This window comes from Drosophila tropicalis, unplaced genomic scaffold (genome assembly GCF_018151085.1).
Source record: "Drosophila tropicalis isolate 14030-0801.00 unplaced genomic scaffold, ASM1815108v1 contig_1190, whole genome shotgun sequence".
NCBI classification, from domain to species: domain Eukaryota; kingdom Metazoa; phylum Arthropoda; class Insecta; order Diptera; family Drosophilidae; genus Drosophila; species Drosophila tropicalis.
This window is the reverse complement of record NW_027172561.1, coordinates 1819014-1842517: the sequence shown is the minus strand read 5'-3', so window position 1 is coordinate 1842517 and position 23504 is coordinate 1819014. Positions and strand designations below refer to the sequence as shown.

Here is a 23504-nt window from a genome sequence, read left to right as displayed (position 1 = left end):
ATCGTGTGTGAATATTGTTTGCCTTCTAATGCCATGGAATATCGGTAAGCAGAGGAACATATGTTGGGAATTGATTTTTTGGTGTTATCATTGTGCATTGAGCCAGGGCAGGTAGAGTTTTGTCGACATACCGTAGTTAGCCCTAAGGGACTGGAAATTGCAGTCTGAAACGTTTTTGAAATTACACTTTCAGTTGAAACAAATGTCAACCCTTTTTGGTTTTTATTTTTATACCATCGCCAAAATGCACTCGGCGAATCACCACGACGACTAACTGCTTCTTCAGTGACTTTGGCCAAGCCAATAGTGCAATTGCGATGAATTTCATATTAGTTCATTTAACTTTAAGCAGAATAAAATAAATCATTTTGGATTTCAGTTTACTTAATTGCCTCTAAAACGAGTAACTAGGCTAGCACACTTGAATTGTTTTTCGTATTTCGCACGATAATTAAATGGTTTATTAACTTTAGTATAGATAGAGAGATATCGCTTAGATAAATGAAGAAATCAAATTCTTAACTAAGGCATATGGCAGGGCATTTTTAAAGGATTTTTCACCAGGTGGCCAGAAGAAATATTTCTCCTCGAACCCCCACCCAACCGTTTTTCTACTGTAATACATGCGCGAGTCTGAAAACATTATCTGTTAGGACGACTCGGAACTTACTGTAGTGTAGTAATGAAGAAGGACGAATAGAGAAATTCTCCCGAGTCGTCTTAATAGGAGATTATACGACAATTATACAAAAGACGCAAAGTATCGCATTCTCTCGTCACAACAGGCACCCGATCATCAACGTTCATAAATTTTCTTGAAATCCGGCCCAACATTAAAGGAAATGACTCGATCAAGAGATTTTCTACATTTCTAATGGCGAAAACCACAGCAGAAATGATTCAAGATGGTCGATTTTAGTTCGAAACCATTTTTGGCGAAGAAAAAGTTTCTGACTTTTCATCAAATGTTTGCGATTGTTGGCCGGAAATCCAAGAAATCAGGGATCTCGACACATCAGACAAAGGTGCAAAATGTTTCGACTGATACCAGTGACATGTGGGATTTTGCAGAAACTGTTGTACTCTTTACTGGTCACTTCACCTCATCAACTTCAGATGAGACCATGAATTCGAGAATGTTTGTGGCACTGAATGGAGTAGGTACAGCTTTAAATGGGACTTCGTTCGGAAGTTTTTTCGTAAAGATGGTGATATGTGATTTTATAATCATATCTATTCAATAGACGAATTGTGATCGACGGGTTGTGACTCACTCATACCAAAACATTTCCCAGAAAGAGTTAGTTTTCATATCCAATTTCTTACATACATACTTGCCCACAAACTCTTAATTAAATGCTGACAAAAATCCTGGAGCACGCGCAGAATTTATGGAATTTATATTCAAACGAAAGTCGTGATTAGGTTTTTTGCATATAAATCCTATTCGACAGTATATGTGATAAACTGTCATTCATTTGTTGATAAATTTTTGTGATGAGCACAAAAAAACTTCATTAGAATGAGTAAGTTATATATTTATTGACATTTTGGGGAAATTTATGCATGTTCAGAAAATTTCTGGCATTATTTTAGTTTGGAAAATTGTTTGTGGCCAAATTTTGATCCCTATCATACGGACATATGAAATATTGAAAAAAGTCAACAGGATACAATGGATGATCACAGGAATTTGGAACAACATCAAGAACAAATAACAATATTTCATCGTAACATCGTCCTTCCATGGCAAGGAACTAGGTTGAAAGCAATTTGTCATGTTTACGAAATCTGTTTACTTATCTAGAGAACGAATGGCCATGCTTGATGGAATTCGAACTCAATAGAAACTCTCAAACCGATTGCCACCCACACTTTTTTAACTATCGCAATCGAATTCGGAATACTAATTAGTGTTATTAAGATCTACTGACAATCTTAAATTCTATTTTAAAGCAGCAAATAACAAAAATTTTATAAATCAGTAGAAAAAGAGAAGTATTATACATGTTTATGATAACTGTTACTTGACACTTGATAAGTAAGCTGAGAATGTAATATAAATTATAGTTATTGAAAAAGTCATGATAACGATTACTAGAGAGCCAAAAATGTAATAATAATTATAATTATTAAAAAGGACTGACAAACTCAGGGATTTGCTAACAAGTGTTTATGGACTAATGCTATGGAAAGCGTGAATAATTGTAATTCCCTTTGGTCGATTTCGGAATACTCTTTCAAGCTTCATGGGTGTACTTAATTATTAGCTTGGTTTTTAATCAGGACACGTATCAGCTTCGGCTCGCGCTTAACAGGCTTTGTCCTGGGGTCGTAGGGGCCAATTGAACGTTTTTGTGCATTTTGTCTTCAACGTCTGCTATAAAGTAAAACAAATAAATTGCATAAGTTAAGGAGCAAAATTTCCCCTGACTAAGTGTAAGCATGAAATTAAAGGAAACCCGTTTAGATTATAAAATCTGAAGGCCTTTTGCTGGTCACTTCACCTCATCAACTTCAGATGAACATGTTGGACATTAAAAATTAAAGGATACAAAGTTGAGAACACTGATAAGATTAGATAAGAGAATTATAGTAGTGGTTACAAAAAGTCTTCTTTAATTCAAAAGTGATTTTTTGAGTTCCTCTTACTCAATAAAGTGTAATATTTTGTTGTGTAGCCTTTTTTTTTAATTACCGGCATCGCACCGGCGGAGCATCGAATCGATAAGGTCCTGACAACGCTTTAATGGGATTTGCGAACATGCGTCCTTAATGTTTGATGTTGATGTTGCCACAACCCGTCTACCCATAAGTCCTCGATGAAATTAAGATCTGGGGACTGAGGTGGCCATGGCATAACATCGATCTTTTCGGATGCAAACCAATCTTTCGCGAGCTTTCTGGTATTTTTCGGATCGTTATCCTGTTGAAATGTCAATTTTATAGGCATTTCCCAACTTACATAAACATATCTATCATATCACATATCTATCCATAATGCGAGTAGATCACATGGATAGGGCCAACGCAGTTGTATAAAAAGCATGCCATATCATTATGCTCATGCCTAACTGTTTGTTTGGTGTATCTAGGATTATTTTCGGAAAGTCATTGTCTACGATGGCCACCAAACTTTGAAAATAATCCTAGGTATGCACTTTTTTTAAATTCGAACATTTAGTTCTTTTTTCATTTTGTGAAATTGTATAAAACGCAGTATCTTAGAGTCAATATGAAGTCTTGTTCGTGGAATTTTGAGAATTGGCCAATAAATTGCATAGGTTGGAAAATATTGCGTTTTATTTCGTTTTCTTCGAACTATTTGTCAATTTCAAAGTATTTACACTCCTAATACCTATAATATGATGTGCATTGTCAGTAACAATTCTCTTTAGCCCGAACCGTCATCATAAAGTTTCTTATCAGTTCTTTGACAGCCAAACCAAATTGTGATAAATTGCAATCTGATAGGAAAATAAAAATAACACTTGACGTAAATAGAAAATCGTTTTTATTTCTTTGTATGTTTTCACGTTTACAATATGAATAATCTCTAAAAGCCCCTGCTAGAGATTCCTTTGAATTTATCCTGTGCCTGCCGCAATGTTGTTCCCTTTGTCTCTGGCAGACAAAAGATTCCAGCTATGAAACCAATTAAATACAATACACCGATAATGTAGAAATAGTTTGCGCCTCCAGTGACGCTCCAAGTGCAAGCTCCGATTATGAGAAACACAAGCATTTCCACAATAAAGGTAAATGCAATAAAATGCTGCTTAACGCCTAGTGGATAAGCCTCAGTTAGATATGGTGTGGTGGCCGTAAAGGCAACACCTGCGAAAAACTGGAAAACTAGCATCATGGTGGGGATGCCAGAGAATCGGTACGAGTACTGGCTAGCTATGCCAAAGGACATGCCACCACACACGAGCAGTCCGATAAGTATCGGCTTCTTGCGGCCCACTGATTCCATACAGAAGGTGGTTATAAAGTTGCCAAACCAACGGCAGAGGCCAAATCCAACGCACCATTCTAAACTTGAAGAATGAGCGAGTAAGCTGGCTGCTATTGTATAAGTTACGTAAGCGGCCAGAGACATGGCATTCAAGGCTCGTAGGAAGCATAAACGCAAAAATGCTGGTATGGCTCGCACGATACTTTGACCCACAGTGAGGTCCTTATTTTGGGCCAAATAAAGTTTGTGCTCGGCCAATTGTTCGTAGGTCTCATTGGTCACCGTATAGGGTCTCTGCAAGCGACGCAGTATATCAATTGCCTTTTGCTCCTCACCATTGGCCAATTCTATCACTGGGGACTCAATGCACAGGAGGGCACCAAAAATGATGCCGAGAATTCCATAAACAGTACTAAGAACTCCCCTCATATTATCTGACGTGAAGTGAGAATAGTAACTAGTACTCCAGCAGCTAACATATATAATCTGCACCATGTAACCAGTAATAAAGCATAACTGATCAATCGTGGCAGCGTTCAGACCACGCATATAAAACACTGAAACTTCCCCCACCAGGGCGATAAACGGAGGAAATACCAATCCATTTGCAATGCCATCGAGATAGAGACCTGCCGTTATGGCATCTGTATTGTAAGTTGTAGCAGCTACCACAATCCCAGCAATTGTAACTAACACGGCACTGAATAGCTAGAAAAAAACGAAAAATAACAAAAATTAGATTTCACTTAAACTTTGTGAATATATATATATATGTAATATAGCACCGAACTTGAGCCGTGTGTACCTCCTAACCATCCTAAAAATCACATATCCATCCCTGTATATTCAACTCTCATTCGAACATTCTATGTACATACAGCGTCATAACTCAATTTTCTTATCCTTTCACCTGAACCTTCAGCTGTTTCTTTGTCCTCCTTATGTCCCTTAGTCGTTTGCGAGTGGGTCTTTTCTGCAGTGTGTCCTTATTTCATTCTGTCACTCAGTTTTGTCTCTTTTCGGTTTGTATTTAAAATATTCAAATCCATTACCCCTCTACGGAATGTCACTCTGATCACACAAACTGGCGATCCCAACTTTGACACATTTAGCATAAATTTGATTACTTACCCCAACAATTTTTTTTGGCACCTTATTGGCAAGAAATGCACTGATAAGTGCTCCAATTATTGCTCCAATGAACCAATCTATTCGTATATGAGTTGGGTTCCAATACACACTGCCCGCACGAAAACCGCTGCTCCAGGCAATGTTCATGCCGCCAGAGATGAAGATGAGAGCAGCTAAATTTATTGAGATAAAATAATATATATATGTATAAGTAGTATACTCGTAATATTTTTGATGTGCCAGGATCACGTCTCGATATGATTAGCGCGAAGCCTATCTAATATCTCATCGATTGTGACGGGTGGCAACAAGGGGGTGTGTACACACATACCCGCATAGTTATCTATCTATGGCGCAGATGACTAACTAAAGTTCTGTTGTGGGACTTACCAACGCTAGCGGAGTTTGATTGTGGTTTATTTTTTTGATTGCGGCTATACCAGCCACCGGCGGGAACCACCAAAGCAGCTTGGGGTTGGGGTTGTGGTTGTTGGAAATGTGGAGGTGGCTGCGGTGCTGCGTAGGCTTGTGGTGGATATCCTGCTGCTGGCGGATAGCCTTGTCCTGGTGGTGGTTGCGGAGGATAACCGTACTGTGGTGGTGGTGGTGCATATCCCCCATGTTGCGGAGGCGGATATACCATTGGTTGCGGTTCTGGTGCCGATGTGAAGCCATATGATGGTGGCTGAGGCGGCATTTGTTTGTCGTTCATCATATTTTCGATTAACTTTGATTATTATTTTTTTTATTACGAGGTGCACAACCGTTTCGTTTCGTATTCAGCACAAGACTGGATGTGTGCCTGCTTTGGCTTGATGACCAAATCAATTTTTGAATCAAAAGAGTTAGCCTGCTTATCTAAACATACTCTTTTCTGATAATGAAAGACATTGACAAACGTTGGCCGTGCGTGTGTCCGTGTGCGGCCAAATGGCATGTTAAGGGCTTATATTTATTATTATTATACTTTTTTTGCCACCATGTGACGCCACTAGCCCTTAAAATCTGATTTATTTCAAATGGCAGCCGTTTGAGGAGGACCGTGATTCCCCGCGCTCTCACCTGCAACTATTGCTATTCTTAGATGATGATTCATCTTCCAAAGGTCAACAAAAGACAAAAAAAATTTAAAGAGATAAACAAATGAAAAATAAAAAGAATGATTCAGATTATAAAAACATATTTATATAGTTTATCTGGGGGCTTTTTCTTAAAAATCTTTATTAAACCATTTGCGCATTTTTTCTTGAGCCTCTGTCAGAGTAGTTAGACGTGTCTCGGGCAATGAGAAGATGCCCAATAGAAATAGAATCATCGATAGACCACCCATGGCATAGAAATATGTTGCTATGCCTGTTAAGGTTGGTGTATAACTGCAAAAGATAAGCCTTGTCAGCAGCTCCATCACATACACCAAGGCTATAAAATATGGTTTGATTGACAAAGGGAAGGCTTCTGTCAAATAGACAGCTGAAGCAGTATGGGCCATGCCAGTGAAAAATTGAAAGCTAAATAGCATGGCCAAGGCCGAGATCATATGGGGCATTCTCTCGAACAACGTGGCAAAGGCCACAGCAAATGCCCCGGCGGCAAAGGTTCCAAATAGAGTTGGTTTCTTGCGACCCGTTGTGTCCATCAATGGGACAACACATAGGCAACCGCTCCAGCGTAAAATGCCGAGCATCATATAGGGCCAACACTGATGTATACGCGGCGATGTGCGTGCAATTGTCTCGGTTAGGGCTGTCCAGAAGACCAATGTCATGCCCAGGGCACTGAGGCAACGTTGCACCAATAGTTTTAGCAATGGCGGCAAGCCCCTTTGAATGCAACCCTCGCATAATTTCAATTCCCGATTGGCGGCCACATAACGTTTGTGTTCGTCTAGCTGTAGAAACGTTTCACTTGTCACCATATAGGGTCGCTGTAGATGACGCAAAGCGGCCACGGCCCTCTGTTCATTGCTTCGAAGTAATAGATAGACCGGTGATTCTACGCACAAGGTGGCTGCCAAGGCTAAAGCAATTACACCATAGACTATGCTTAGAACCCCATGAACCTGATCGGCCACAATGGTAACATTCCAATCGATATGCCAAATGGATGTATAGAGTAACTGCATCATTATGCCCGTATTGCAGCTCAATTGCTCCACACAGGAGGACAATAGACCGCGCATACCATCGACAGATATCTCACCAACTGTACTGAGAGCGGGCACAAAGACAAGACCGTTGGCCAGGCCATCGAGATAGCGGGCGGCAATGATAACGCTTGATCGTTCGGGCCAGGCCAAAAAGAGTATGCCACAGGCCAAGACCAGGCATGAGCCAATGATCTTAAAAGGAAAAGAGATTCAAGTTATTAGCGTGATTCGGATGGTCTCTCTCTCTCTCTCTTTTTGTCTTTATACTTACATAAATGGGCTGTTGGGGTATCCGATGTGTCAGCAAGGCCCCAAGTATGGCACCAATTGTGGCCGCTGCATACCAACTAATTTGCATATGGACTGTCATCAACAATTGATCCCGATGACCCGAGTGTATAGCAAAACCGGCACCCCATGCCTGGCTCATTCCACCCGATATCATTACAAACGAAGCTGACCCCAAGGCATTCCATTGCGGTTGATTTTTACGTCCACGGCTTAGCCACGAATTGTGCTCATCCTCGGGCTCATCCTGGCCAAAAGAATCGGCACACGATGAGCTTGATGTTGTCGCTGCAAGCTTATTCACTCTCATTGCATGCAGCCTAATAATAAGGTGCCGCCGGCCAACACTCATCTATTTATAATATATCTCCAACTGTGGGCCATAGTATTATCACATTCAAATTGCTTATCATATTCCGGGCGTGGGCCATAAAACCCAATGGGCCAATGCTCCTGCCATAGCCAACTCCAGCTCCTCCACTGTCACACAAAATCCACCAACACTAAGCAGCAAAAATCAATATACCAAATTAAGAGTTTTAATTAATACGATTCTTTGTGGAGCAATAAATTAGCATTAATATGCAAATCAAATTTATCCAAAAAAAAAAATAACAACAACAAATTTTGCGTGGTTTATGACCACATGGCATGAGAAAGAAAGAGAGAGAGAGAGTGAGACAGGAGCAGGGGGAATGAAGGGGAACAGTAGCATTACTGATAAACTTCCACATGATTATAGCTACATAAAATCGAGGGCCGATCAATAAAACTACTTTTTTGTCATATATTTTTTTGTTTGCTCTTTTGCTAATAAAATCTTATTATCGTAATTTTGAAAAACTTAAACGTTTCATTTTGAAATGTAAAAGTAACTCTTTGTTCTGCAAAAACTAATGTCATTTCAAGAACTTAAATGTCCGACCTTAAATAATCGAATAGCATAATTAATTAACTGCTAGAATCTGAATACTTTAATTGCCAATAAGCTATGCCAAAACACAGCAAGTATGAGTAGAATTAGGTATACAACAATGCAGATGATAAAATAATCGACTTAAAAATTAAAACCAGAAGTCCGAGGCCAACTACGACCGCGCAAAAGTCTGTAAACCCTAGCAAGCTTTTTGTTACTCTTTCCTTAATTATAGCCGCCTACGAGAAAAAGGGTTTTACATAAAAAGTCGAGTACTTGCAAAAGAATGGCCCACAATTTTAGCATTGCAAATAACGAAGTTATTGACAAATGTCACTGACTTCCACTGATGGTTCCTATGGGAGCTATATGATATAGTCACCCGATCTTGATTAAATTTAGTACAGTCATAAATATCTATGTTAAACTGACAAAAAGAATATATATAAAAAACATTTAAAAATAATAAAATGAAACAAAAACAAAAAATCGATATAGAAAAAACCTGAAAATAAAAGTAGGTCTTGTGTTTCTTCTGTCATTTTCATTTTCAATACCCCAGATCCGTTTCGGATTCATTTCAGTAGCAAATCACAGCAGAATGTGAAAACATCAAACAGTCGGTAAAATAAACAAAAAAACAAAATTAAATAAAAAGCAAAGAAAAACCCAAAAATTAAAAGAAAAATATCCTGGTAAGTGAGAACAATAGATCAAGGGAATGGAAAGGAGTTGATTTTGTAAGTATAAAATAATACCAAGTTTTCTCTTCCAGGACAATGGTCGATTGGATCCCTCCTTGATGACATCCGCACTCTTCGCATCCATCCAGATCTCCACTTGTTCATTGAAGCAAATGTCAGTGACTTTCTCAGGGGACGTGGGCGGTAAATTTGTTTGACTAACTACTGCTCATTTCTCTCTGGTTTTCTAGGAGCTTCAAAATACGTTGCAGGCTACTACGTAACTCCGGCCGCGGTTAAACACAAGAACTGAATCAGAGTGATGGCCCCATACTGTCTCATAGAGCAAATGTGTCGTTCCACCCATTCCATGGAGTCCTCATTGGCCGCTGCAACGAACAGCCGTCCATCGTAGGCAGTCACCGAAGCGACTTCATCAAATTCCAGATTGGCAACGTTCCTGAAATCCTGAAAGTAGACAAAGAAATATTGTAACAGGTTACAAAAGTCTTTTGCACATTCTACAAAGGAAACGACCGAAACGTATCGCCTATTCTCATGCAGAATGCCCACGTAAGAAAGCCGCTGCCCATTTACCTCTTTCAGTTCCATTTCTACTTCGCATTTGAGGGGACGTAGTCTGTGAATTACTGGATTCGAGGACCTGTCTGAACCCCCAAGACTGGCTACCGTCGGACGACTGTAACTCAAAGTTTTGGCAGAGTTTTGGGCACCTTCAAGACTGAACTGAAAAACGACATTTAGTCCCACTACTTACAATGGAACTACCTGGGCCAACACGATGTCGCAACCCGAAGAGATCCTGTTTAAATCCTAATTCTATTGTGAATAAAATTGAAATGAAAACAATTGTAAAAGCAGAGGATTCGCATTAGTCAGCAGGCATAATATAGAGCCTTCCTCCTGTATCTGAGTCGAAGGATATGGGACCTACATGATAAGAATTGTGCACTAATAATCGCGTCCAAAGTTATTCCCAAAAGTCACTGTTTTGACCGATTGCTCTTATGGGAAGTTAAGGTGCGCGAAATAAGTAAGTGGGACACTACATTCCTATCTATACCAACTAAACCGATTAGGATGGGATGCGCTGATATTTGGCTGCTTTCATTTCATTTTATTTAACTTTTCCGGTATTTTTGTGATTTTTCACTGTGTTTTTATTTTCGCTAAAAAGTTCTGCAATAGTTAAGATCTCCACATCACACAGTGCCACAAATCTTCCACGCTCTCCATCGGAAAAGTGCGAATCTTGATAAAAAAAAAAAATAGTTACGAATAGCAACAAATATAATAAAACCTAAAAATCAATTTATTTTTTGACAATTTTAAAAGATTTAAACGAATTTTTTTACTTTAAGTACCAATTTCATGTGCTTATCTAATAGACAGCTGCATGACTTCATTCACTTAATAAGTAAAATAGAGTATACTCGGATAGAATTGAATAGAGTGAGTGACAGACGCACAATAAGTGAGTGTGTATGAGTATTAGTATATTTTGGGACTCATACAAAGCAAATTGAATGACACTGAGTACTCAGTCGAGTACTGAGTAAATCGGAGTGACAAATTTGACACATCCAAAAACATTCGAGTTATGTAAATAAGTAGGTATATATTTTTTTTTTTTTTTTTTTTTGTTCATATTGTTTATTTATTTGCGATCTATCCTAAGGGGACAATAAGCAAATGTAAGGAATGGTATAAATAACATGTCAGTGTACAGCAAAGTTAGGTTGTTTGGCAGATAGTTAAATAAAATACAATGTCAAGAATACAATTTGAGTGTTATAGCAGGTATATTAGATTAGAAAAGTTATTTCAGGGAATATGACTTGAAGCTGCATCGGGCCTACCGCGTAGATTCACCAGTCCGGCACTGGTCTGAGGGGAGGTCAAGAGGATGGCATCTTTTAAGACGCCTGGACTGCGTGCTGTTGTCCAGCAGATTGAGGGCCAGTGTGTTCTCGTGGGTTTCCAGTCTGGAGCAGTATCGTGTGCCGTATCTTTGAATTTCGCTCTTGATAGATGGGATGTTGAGGTCTCTATGAATGATAGAATTGCGCACAAAGGGGGGCGCTTCGACAATATTGCGGAGTAGCTTGCTTTGGAATCGTTGGAGGATTTCAACATTTGAGTCGGACGCCGTGCCCCAGAGCTGAATCCCATAGGTCCATACAGGTTTTAGTATGGCCTTGTATAGTAGCAACTTGTTGAATGTGCTGAGCTGGGATCTCCTGCCGAATAGCCACTGCATCTTTGACAGCTTCAGATTTAGATGCTTCCTTTTAGCTTTGAGATGGGCTTTCCAGTTCAAACGGCGGTCTAGGATGAGGCCCAGGTATTTGACACAATCCACGCTCGGAGGACACGTGCCATGGAGGCTGACTGGCGGGCAATTGAGTCTTCGAGTGGCGAATGTTATGTGCTGTGACTTGTCCGCATTCACACAGATGTTCCATCTGATCAACCATGGTTCCAGAAGGTTGAATTGAAATAAGTATATGAAATGAATATTAAAATGTAATCTATCTATGTATTTGCTTTGGTTTTTATTGGTTTTGAAGTACAGATTCTGTACGCACAACGAAAAAACAAAAAATGCTGTGTCGGCACCTGTCATTCGGATACATTCGAAACATACTCACTTGTACTCCCTTATACTTTCTGTTTTAAGTTAAAATCGAAAAAGAAAAATGAAAACAGAAATGACTGTCTCGATCAGAGCGCGAGCGAGCTATGTAAGTCAGTCGCGACAAGAACAGTTTCTGTCTGAGTCTTTATTATTGTGTCAGTCAAAGACACTTATTTGTAGACAATGGAAAAGTGTCAACAGTTATTTGCGAGCTATGGTTTTAACAATGTGCGGCCGAGTTTAAAGCAAGCCTATCCACTCACTCATACTTAATCCGTTTCGCACTCATATTCACTCAACTCAATTTGAGAGTAGTCTGTATATCCGAATGTCACTTTTTTGACATTCATGCAGATGTCTATTATCTAACCAGAAATGACAGCAAAGCAATCTGACCCATTTACTTATTTCGTTCGCAAAACTCAACGTTGGCTTCTAAAACTGAATGTAACTAGAAAACCCTGTGATACCTTTTCAAAATTTTTTGGTCATCGCTGAAAAACAATACAACTAAAATATAGAAGGAAAAGAGAAAACGAAAAACTGCATATTTTGGACAAAATAATGTGATAAGTCTTTGTCGCACTTACTTATTGCGCGCACCTTATTTGACAAAAAAGAGTTTTCTTTTTTGTTTAATCCATTTCTAGCCGAATGTGTTCAGGCAAGAGGCATAAACTGAATAATCATTGAAGTCATATGTACATATGTATATATTTTGGCATTTTTCTAGTGAACCGATTTACTGAAAAAGAAGGTATTTAAAATTTAGGTTTATCTCAATCAATTTAGCACTTGGGGGCTTAAGTTGAAAAGCGTGAAAATCTCTCGTGTTTCAAAGACAAATCGCTACCTATTTTTTTTTTTGGTTTTTTTTTTTTTTGCTCTCGTAGATAGCACAAATGAGTGAGAGGTAGTAAAATGGATTCTGCTATCAGGCAGAGGGCATCCATTTCGGTTAATGGGCAAACTAAACGAAATTTTGCTTAGTGGCAACAAATGGCGGCGGGCTCAGGTTCAGGCCCGAGACCGAGGCGCTTTTTCGTATCAGTATCAGTTTGTCGCCGTCTGCAACTGCATTGCGGCAACATATTAACTCCCCTTTGCAGATTAAACTGTGGATGTGTTTGTGTGTGTGTGTGTGTGTGAGACGCCCACTTTTGGTGTTGGTGCCGCCGCCATTGAGTAACATTGGCAATTGCAATGCATTTGTCGGCTTGTTTATGGGCTGCATTAGTCGTCGCGACGGCCAAAAGAGTTGAACTCGAGCTGGTGCGTATGCCCAAAATAATACACACAAACATAGAGAGAGAGAGAGAAAGAGAGAGAGAGAGAGAGAGAGAGTGAGAGAGAAAGAAAGAAAGCCAGAGGATATGTTTGCTTGCTGTGTGTGAAATAAAGAAAGTGGAAAATGGCGCAGAAACTTTTATCGCCCAGGTATCTTGTTTCCCTTCCTACTCTTGTTTCTCTTTCTTATATATGTCTGTACATATGTACATACATACATATGTATGTGTGTATTTCTCACACTCACTCTCAGGCGATTTCCTGTGCACGGAAGGATAGACAAACGCTGGTCGGCATCGAAGTTTTCAACCAACTTGCAACCAAGTTGGCGATAATGTTTGACTATGTGCGCACATGCCATGCCTACTATTTGGCGCCCTGCCCTCTATGCCCCATCACCCTGTTCCTTTCCTTGCTGGCCTCCTGTTTTCCGCCTCCTGCTTGGCTAACATTTGGCTGGCGTTAAAATAAATTTAATTTTATCGCTACATAAATACGATGAAGTTTGAGGGGGATTTTTTGTTTCTTTTTTTTGGTTTTTAGAGTTTTGTATAGCCGCCTTTGGGCATTCAAGCAGGCTGGCTGGCAGCTTTCAAGTTGCTGCCAAGTGACACTTCCGGTTTTTGGCATTTCTTTACTTTTATTTACTAACACTGCCAGCTGCAGACCATAAATACTATCACCGAGAATGTTTTGTGAATTCATGTTCTTACTCTCACACTCCCATACTTTTGCTGGTTATTCCATATTAATTAGACAGATCATGAATTGAGCTGAATGATGGGAACCAAGGGAAAGAAAATTCGAACCTTTTTGGCTTGTTGAACGAGGCAAAATGGCAGCAGGCAACAGCCAACAGAATCATCATTCAAATGCGCAACATTTTTATGGCCACTCAAGTGAAAATATGTATAAATAAATGTTATATTGATCTGTTGCCATTTTATGAGCACACAAAAATGGGCAATTTTCCATTTTTCTCTCGATTTTGTATCTCCCCTTACTCATTTTTCTCTCACATTTCTCAAAGATTTACGAGCTTTGGCCAAAAAGGAAAAAAAAAATTGTATATGCATGTATGTATGTCTTAGTATGTATGTATGTATATGTGTCTCATCATAAACTTGGCAGCAAAAGCGACGACCAAAACGACAACGACGACCAAAACGACAACGATTCTACTTTTCCTTTAATTTTGGACTGTCAATAAAAAATCTAAAGAGAGAGAGAGAGAGAAACGAGTCTATTTGTATGTGTGTGTGTGTGGCATGTTGTTGGTCTTAAAGTGGCACATATGTGGCTGGGAAATTGCGGTTGCCTCATTATATAGCTTGCATACGTTGTGTGTGCATAATTTAAAATGCATATTATGGTAACACAATGCCATCTCATACCAGCTTCCGACAACGACCGTCAATGTTGGAAAGAAACTCGTTGTCTTTTCTAAAGCGCAAAATACACACACTCACACACACACACACACCCATTTTCGCAAACTCACATCCACGCACTGGCGATCCCAGTTGGAACAGTACAGTACAGTAAAATGGCAGCCTAGAGTTGAAGTTGCCTTTTTAAATGTCATTTTTTCGATTGTTTTCTCTTGAAGCTTAAGATATTTTGCCCACAATATATGTATGTACATACATACATACATACATACATATGCATACATGAAGAGAGTCTTTAAGAACTATTCGCCAGATTTTCATTACTTTTAAATGAGAACTCGCTAAGGAACCAGAAACACTTGACATTAAAATTACGCTACATGTAAGTAAGGTAAAAACTTGATTTCAAAGGCACCACTTAAAGTTGAGAAATCTTCTCTGTATAGTTATATGTATCAAGAACTGCCTAGTTCTACCAGAAAAACTGCCTACCAAAACTTAAACGCTCTAACAAGGCTCCAATGAATGATTCGATTTATATTTTTAACGAGGTCGCAATCTAGACTGCTGTAATTTTTCATTTTTTAAATATTTCCGTAGATGAAGTCAAAGTTAAGAGCACGTCAATCTGCTTTCGATTCTTTTAATTATGATTCTCAACTAGTTTTAACATTAAAGATATGAAATGGCCATTGCAATTCTGGGGTTCTTTAGACATGAAAGATTTTCGATAATGTCAACAATGGAAACTTTGATTTACAATGAAAAAAGAAACAATTTTTCTATCAAAAGGTTTTATGAAACGAAAACTTTCATTTTTAATGACAAACTTAAACTGCATGTAGATTATTTTAACTTGTCTTTAATGTGTTTTAAACGTGTACTCAGATGAGAGAGAGAGGCAAGTGCTTAAATTTCGTAAACTAGAATACAAAATCGTATTCTGAAAAAGTAAATTCTTAGATAGACAAGCGATGGAATTTGGCAACTGATTTCCAACTGGGTTTGTTGTTTGTTGGCTCCTGCTGCATTCCCAATTAGTGGTTTACACTCTCAGCGCCAGTTTAGAAAATCTGTTACTATGGTTTTTTGGGGAGATGATTGTATGTATGTATGTACATATGTAGTTGTCATAAAGCATAGAGTGATGATGATTGAGGTTAGGCGACGATGTGATGCGAAGCTCCTAATAGACTTATTACAAAATTTTGCTGATTAATATTGGGTTTCAATCAATTTGTTTTTACTTGATGGTTTGTTGCCCCTCGCCCTCCTTTTATTGCTTATTTCAAAATTATGTTGCACAAAAATCTCATACAAAATTATAAGCCATTTCTAAAGTCTCTCACGTTCATGTCGCCAATTGCCATAAACAATAAATCCAAAGTTAATGTACTGAAATAATAGAGTTTTGTTTTTGAGTATACTTTTCGTATACTATACACAATGTATATACTAACGTACACACATATACAGTGTATGTATATGTATGTATGTATGTATATATTGCAATGACCAGTCAGGCTTATCTAGTGAGCATGACTTGGTCATATGTATGTATGGGCTATTGGCGAAGATTTACGGACAACATTTAGGAAATTATGTTTATGCAAATCTCAATAAAGTAGCAGGGAAGTCAAGGCATAAATTAATTTATCTGAAAAATACAAGAAACAGCTGAAATCATATATGTACAATGTGTATGTGTGTGTGTGGTACATAGATATAGAGAGAGAGAGAGAGAGAGAGAGAGGAAAAGGCAAGAGAAAGCACAAATCCTGATTAACTTCGCTTGGCATATAAAGAAAGGCAACAAATGTGCACTTTAGCCCAGCCAGGAAGACAAAACAATTGTGAAGACTCGCACACACACACACACACATACACACACACATAATGGCCACATATCCTTATTCTTTTGGCTCGCGTGTGCCAGTCCTTGTGTGGGTTAATGCACGTTAATAAATTTCGGTGACATTTGTACCTTTTTTTTTCGGTGTTTGTATGTGTGTGTGCGTGTGTTGGTTGTTCCCTCTATTGAGGGGAGGATTTCACTTTTATTGTTAACACAAGGCAAAGAAGGCGTCACAAGTTTCCTTTTTGTTTTTTTCGGTGGCCTTGCTTTTTGATTTTTTTTTTTTTTTCAGTTTTGCCGTTTCTGTCTTTATTGCTGAAGGGCACCCATAGACCGTCACGAGTTTGCCATTTTGCCAGAGCCAGAAAGATGCCTGAAAAATGGCAACAATTCATTCGCAGCCAAAAGCGAAGTAGCGCAAAATCTCGTCAAAGGCAACGTTGTTGCAGCAGCAGATTCAAGGCAATGTAGTTGTAAGTTTGCGCTACTTAGAAGAAGGAACAGCGGCAACCGTTCGAGCAAGTGATTTGTTTTGGTTCGTTTGGCAACAAATCAGAAGATAAACGACATCGATTGTGGCAAACGACATGGTTTCCAGACCCACACACACCGAAAAAAAAAAAAAAACTGTAGACGCCAGACATTCTCTTTGGAGAGAGAATAACCAAGAACAACAGTACAAACATATAATAAAACAGAAGTTAACAAAAGGGGCTAAAGGATTGTTCTTGTTCTCTCTCTTTGGCCCATTAATGTCCTAGTATTAAAACAAAAACAACATTTTCTAGCATTAAATTTATAACCATATATCGACAACTAATTCCTTCAACTATTTATGGTAAATGTGCGTAGGGAGTACAATTAAAATTGCATTATGTGAATTGAAGCAACTGTTGGTTGTCGGTTTGCTCCTTTAGCCAGTTTCGTGTTGTGTTGAATGTCCGTTTTTGCACCTGACTTGAAAATAGCATAAGCATTTTATTAATCCCTTGCTAACATTGTTGTTGGCATTTAATTATGCATAACGAGCCAAACAACCAGCCAGCCAGTCAGCCAGCCCTTTTGCTATTGCCGTTCAGGGGGTCAGAATTAGATATAAATAATTGAAAACAATTATATTAAAATATTCACAGCAGTTGACAACAATCGAGCTGGCTAAAAGTTTATGTACACAGCATGAAAGGAGGCGGCAAGTGAAAATGTATACCAACTGAAATTATAGTCGCCGAACATTGGGGTCAGTGTGAGTTAGAATGAGGGTCAATGGTCGGTCCATGGTGTACAGATGAGCACACTAAATAACCACAAAAAGGGGGAAACACGTGAACCGCATGGGTTAATAGGTTTGCATATTGCAGAGAAATTCAGGTGGAAACATTTTGAATGGGATTAAATCACAGAGTCCCCAAATAACCTCATCAATTTCATTAATTTCTTCTCTTTTCTTGCCAATTGAGCAAAGTAAATTTGTCCTTTTGTTGGCCAATAACAAACAATTGCATTTGTGCATTTCCAATTGTCTTTGACAATTCATAGACAAAAAGTAATGAATAGGGGGTAAATATTTACTTAAGCTACTCGGACCTGTATTGTAGTAGGGTAGTGTTGGCTCTCTGGATTTTTATACCCTTGCAGAGGGTATTATGAAATTGGTCAGATGTTTGTAACGCACAGAAGGAGACGTTTCCGACCCCATAAAGTATATACATATATTCTTGATCAGCATGAGAAGCTGAGTCGATATAGCCATGTCCGTCTGTCAGTCCATGCGTATGCGTTTTACTCAGCCACCTTAAGAGATATCGGGCTGAAATTTTTTTGTCTGAGCTTTTTATTATTTGGCGCAGAGAATTATCATGATCGGACTACTATATCATATAGCTTCAGAACAAAAATTTTCATAAAAATTCGAGTATCGCTATGAAATTTACATATGTGATAATATTAGATATGTATAAAACCCCAGATCCCCAATTTGAATCGGATCGGATAAATATAACACAAGTTACAGTCAATATAATAATCGCTGCTCTGCTCCCAGCTCTGCCGGCAGCGCTGCTTGCCGTCTACTACGTCATACGTCATCAACAGAGCACATGCATACACACACAGACGCAACGTTACATGAACTGTATGTGTATGCGTGCGTTGTTTTGCTTAGGGAATGAGGGAAGAAGAAGAACAAATTGTAGTAAAAAGAGTAAAATTGTTTTATTTGTATATTGATGAATTGAGTTGCAGGGAATGAAATTTTAAAATGTAAAAATGTTATTGCCAAGGACAGAAAGGGTATATAAATAGCCGATATTAGCTTCTTTGATATTTTTTTATAACATTGTTACCCTCTGTAGGTCTTCTTATAATTTTTGGGCCGTATAGGCCAGTGAACTAACACCGTGATGCTTCGATCTTACAGCAGATCGGGACCCTATCCCACTACATAAAATTTATTACAGAGTCCCTAAAAGAGAGAACTATATTCTCAAAAACAACCAAACTTATTGATCTTGAATGTCTCGATCCACAAGACAGAAACAAATACCTCCAAGTTAATCAACTAGCCATATAAGGGTGAACTCCTCCAAACTTTTGACATCTTGCTTTAGTATGGCTTGGATGTTGACTGCCATGATTTATCTGTACCCCCTCGACCATGGTCAATAACAAAAAAAGACATGATATGTTAATGGGCCCCAAGTGTACATTCTATTTCATCATTTTGTATAATGGGAACTTAAACTTCTATTCAAAATACATTTTGCTTATTTACTGTTATTCCAAAAAATCTTCAATTGCAAAGTGAATATTTTTCCTATTCGCCGAAGATTAATTCTCCCGTTACATTACTTAAATCTACTCTTCATTATTAACTGTTGTATTTTATATGTATACTTTTGTTGTCATTCCTTTTTTTCTTTCTTCCGTTAATGGTTACTGTAAACGATGTAAACAAATAGATTTTTCCATGATTTAAGTCATGATGCAGACTGATGCAAAATAATTAAAATTTTCTACTAGGTTATTCAAAAAAAAAAAAAAAAAACAGAGGGCCGGGGCTAACTTCGACCGCGTCAAAGTTTGTATACGCTTGCAACTTTTTTGGTAACTCTTTCCTTACCTATTAGCCATCAATGTGGAAGAACGTTTTATATAAAAAGGCTTATGTTTGCTAAAGAATGGCCTACAATCATAGGAAATAACGAAGATATTGACCAAAGTCACAGTTTTCCACCGATTGTTCCTATGGGAGCTATATGATATAGTCACCCGATCTTGATCAAATTTGGCACAGTAGTTTATAGGCGTAATAATTTCTCTAATATTAAGTTTCACGATAATAGCACAGAAAATAACGAAGTTATTGAGAAAAGTCACAGATCGTGACTTTGGGGGTTTGTATGGGAGCTATATGATATAGTGGTTCGATCCGGCTGAATCCGAGATATACCCCTGAAGTATATACAAGCCTACGTGCAAAATTTCAGCTCTGTAGCTCTTACGGTCTAGGAGGAGTTTGCGTTGATCCAGACGGACATGGCTATTTGAACTCGTCTCGTCGTGCTGATCAAGAATATATATAGAGGGATAGTATCAAAGGTTATAAGAAACCAAAAGCTTGCAGTGATAACGGCAAAAATAAAGTTGCTGTATTTATTTGAGTTAAAGATTATGCTTTTATGGCTGGACAAAAGTATTTTGACATTTCAATTTTGCTTAATAGAAAGTGAGATAAAGTAAACTTTGCTGAAAAATAGGTTTGTATTAATAAAAAGTTAACCCTCCTTTGGCATCAATGACCTTTTGTAAGCGTACAGGAACTGATTTGACCAATTTTTGTAGCGTTTCCAAGTATATGTCCTGCCAAAGTCGTTGAATTTCAGCAATCGTCTGGTCACGCGTTCTGGATAAGTCAGCGCTGCGTTTTCTTTTAATGTAAGCCCACACATTCTCTATTATGTTTAAATCAGGGCTTTGAGGTGGCCAATCTAATTATTGACTTCGACATCGCTTAAAAACTTTGTTATCATTTGCGCTTTGTGGCATGGAGCGTTGTCCTGTTGCAGCACAAATCCCCGTCCAATGAGCCGGAAACCAGATGTAAATGCGTTGTCATTTAGAACACGCAAATATTTGTCATGGCAAATACAATTTAGAATGCATAAAACAAAAAAGATAACAATAATAATGAGTGAGTCGCGAAGCATAGGTGTAAGTGGGAGTTAAACTCTCTTTTCTTTTGCACTTTATTCATAATCACCGTATGTTACTCGTTCTAGCAGTAAAATATATAAAACTGAGAGAAGAATACACTGACGGTTCTAGGAAAGTCCGACGATGAAGGCGTTCATCAGCTGGATAAGGTGTTTGTTGTTAATGTTTTTTTTTTTTTATTTTATTTTTCAATATACTGTTTCGTTTTAATGTGTTTTATGTCCTAATGTAGGTGCGCTAAAAAAAGAGTATCTTTCTAATAGTTACTGAATTTGCACTTTTAATTTCAAAAAATTCCGTTTTACAACAATTATTTTTGTTTACACTCCGACAACAATATTTCATATTTTTTCCTATAACTTTACTTACGCCTTAAACGCTTTTTTTCGTATGGTAAATTAAAAAAAAAAAAAAAATTCGGCATGACCACTTTGTAATTTGCTCTCTTTTACACTCGCATGGATTTTTGTCTTTAGGCAGATAGAATTTAAACTGTTATAGGCATCGAAGTTATAAATGACGTCACTGCTGACTGGGGTTTAACATCAGCGAGCTGCCAGGGCGTTCAAACAACGCGCCAAATAAAAAATAGCGTTTGCCAACACTAAAATCTATCTGTGGCCGATTTTCCACTTTTCAACACTGAAATCTATCAGTGGCCGATTTTTCCACTTTTCAACACTGAAATCTATCAGTGGCCCATTTGTCCATTTTTCAACACTGAAAGCTAAATATTTGCCAGTAAGGATTTGTGCAAGACCTCATCAGTTGCTTGCCAGCTCTCAAGATGAGAGCAACAGCAACTCAAATTATTTTTCCCCTTTTTTTTTATTTTGTTCTTCGCTTTAAAACATGAAAGCTTTAAACAGCTTGGTAAACCACAAAACAAATTTTTCATTCTTATCATGGTTATGAATTTACATTTTACACTTTAAAATTTAAAAAAATTTTTTTTTTTAAATAAAACTAAAGACGATTCCGCTTACTTTAAAAACTATGTATGATGACCATGCATTTGGATGGTCGGGAATTTCGTTTTCGAGAAAAATTATTCTAAAAATTTATATTTATTTTAAATTAGTAAAAATGTAAGGCCGTTTCGTCGGTTCCTCGCTTGCTCCTAATTTTGATGATTTCCCTAAATATCAATAATGAAACATGGAGAGGAATTGTGTGAAACTCCATCTGTTGCCTATTGGCGAGCAACTTTTCGCATGCTTATTTTTCATTTTCTTTAAATTACGGTTACAAACAAAGATTTCGTTTTCTTTATTTTTTTTTTTTTTTTCAATTAAATTGATTTAGTTTAACTTTCTAGAAATCAATAAACCGCGTCACCGTTTAGCCTTACTCGGGGTTACAAAGCGTCCTCTTCGACTTTTAGTTTTAAATATTTTAATACCTAAACATTACAAAATAATGCCGTTTTCCCCCAAATTCCCGCTTACTCTAAAGTCCTGCTAAAGCAAACGAAATCAAAGACCTTTCCGCTGGGTCTGACTCAAAGAGTTTAAGAGTCTTCTTTAATATCCCATGCAATAATTGGACTAGTATTCTTGACTTTTCGTTATTTTAGTGGCTTCAGATAATGCCAGAGATTGCTGTCTGATAGTATTACAGTACAGAAAGTAGGTCAAGCAGCACATTGTTCAGATTGTGATCATGACCGCGGTTTTATGCTCAGATATCTCATTTTTGGGGACTTTATGGCGTCACTGCCTCAGTTGAAAAAGCCAAAGAGCTCTTGCAATTGTTACAAGCCCTTGTATTTGGCCAAAAGTTTGTTGTGGCAACATTTGTAGCAGTTGCGTGGAATGAGTCGTATAATCGTTCATACTTTTATCCCACACACTATTTTTGTCTTTTTCATTTTCAATTAGCTTTAATCGAAGTTAAAGTGAGGTCCTTTAACTCCGATGAAAATGTTAAAATGAATAAAATTGTGCCCTGATGAATGTAGTGTGACCAACCCATTTTTCCCAGAATTGGGCATCTTTTATATCGCAGAAAATACTAGAAATAAAAAAAATACTAAAATCGCGAGCAGCTTGAGTAAATGTTTACCAATACAGATGCTCGGCCAAATTAGTTTTTGCATCTCTCATTAAATTTTCCACTCGGGTGTTTCTCACTAAAGACGCTTAAAATTTCCAAAATTTAAAGAAGCCATCCTCAAAAAATACGTTTTAAGGACAAACACTGTGAGATGCATTCATGAGCACAACTTTTTTTATGACAACTTCTGCTCGATGTCTTTGAATGTAGAAGGCTTCAATTGTTCTTAAGAAATACATACATACATATGTATGTACGTATTCTACTGCTCCGTTGTTATATTAATAAATGTTTTCCATATGAAGTGAAAGCATGTTTGTTTGGTTTAAGCAGTACTTGACATTTGATTCTCTTGGACTCATTTTTCTTTTGTGTTTGTGTTTTAAATTTTCCTTCAGTGCATTTTATTTGGTGAATCCATGTTTAATCTTGCTAGACAATTCAAAAATGTTGCTAATCTTTGTTTCCCTCCTATACATCATCAACAATTGGCTAACATTTGTCATGAACTCAATAATTGTCAACATGCAAATAAACAAATTTCCCCGAAATGTTACACCAAGTGCTTGGAAATGTTTTGCCATTTATAAGAAACAAACTCAATTTAATTTGCCGAAAAGTTGACAGGCAGGCAAAAGGAGGAGAGCGACTATTGAGAAGAATGGGCAAAACTTTGCTGCCATTTGAACTACATATACATATGTATATGTACATACATAAATATAAATAAGCTTAACACTGCAAGGCTGCTAATCTGGCTGACGAACAGGTCGGTCTGTCGCTCGTTCATTCGGAAGGACAGGCGACCTTTTTTTTTTTTTTTTATTCCAATCGGATCTCTATTTGCTTTGCTGTTGACCCTTTCATTCGTTCTACAGTTGAGTGCTTGTCGGCCTGGGTCTTGGCTTGGTAAATCTGCATAT

The 23504-nt window shown here is 37.9% G+C and overlaps 2 protein-coding genes and 1 long non-coding RNA gene across 4 annotated transcripts; 1 reads left to right on the top strand and 2 right to left on the bottom strand.

Moving 5' to 3' along the window:
• Window positions 1-16: 16 nt before the first annotated feature.
• On the top strand, window positions 17-9992 carry LOC137580042 (uncharacterized). 2 transcript variants are annotated; one of them, XR_011032925.1, is made up of 3 exons: window positions 17-44; window positions 9215-9297; window positions 9374-9992. It is a non-coding gene; the product is annotated as an uncharacterized lncRNA (long non-coding RNA). The 2 variants fall into 2 exon arrangements; XR_011032924.1 differs by lacking the exon at window positions 17-44 and adding an exon at window positions 9029-9134.
• On the bottom strand, window positions 3498-5888 carry LOC137578957 (probable metabolite transport protein CsbC). Its single transcript, XM_068292596.1, has 3 exons — window positions 5480-5888; window positions 5090-5262; window positions 3498-4666 (listed from the first exon to the last, which is right to left on the bottom strand). The coding sequence occupies exons 1-3, from the start codon at window positions 5802-5804 to the stop codon at window positions 3557-3559; spliced, it is 1608 nt and encodes a 535-aa protein (XP_068148697.1). The 5' UTR covers window positions 5805-5888; the 3' UTR covers window positions 3498-3556.
• On the bottom strand, window positions 6300-7833 carry LOC137580323 (galactose-proton symporter). The gene is made up of 2 exons (XM_068294314.1): window positions 7507-7833; window positions 6300-7427 (listed from the first exon to the last, which is right to left on the bottom strand). The coding sequence occupies exons 1-2, from the start codon at window positions 7831-7833 to the stop codon at window positions 6300-6302; spliced, it is 1455 nt and encodes a 484-aa protein (XP_068150415.1).
• Window positions 9993-23504: the final 13512 nt, after the last annotated feature.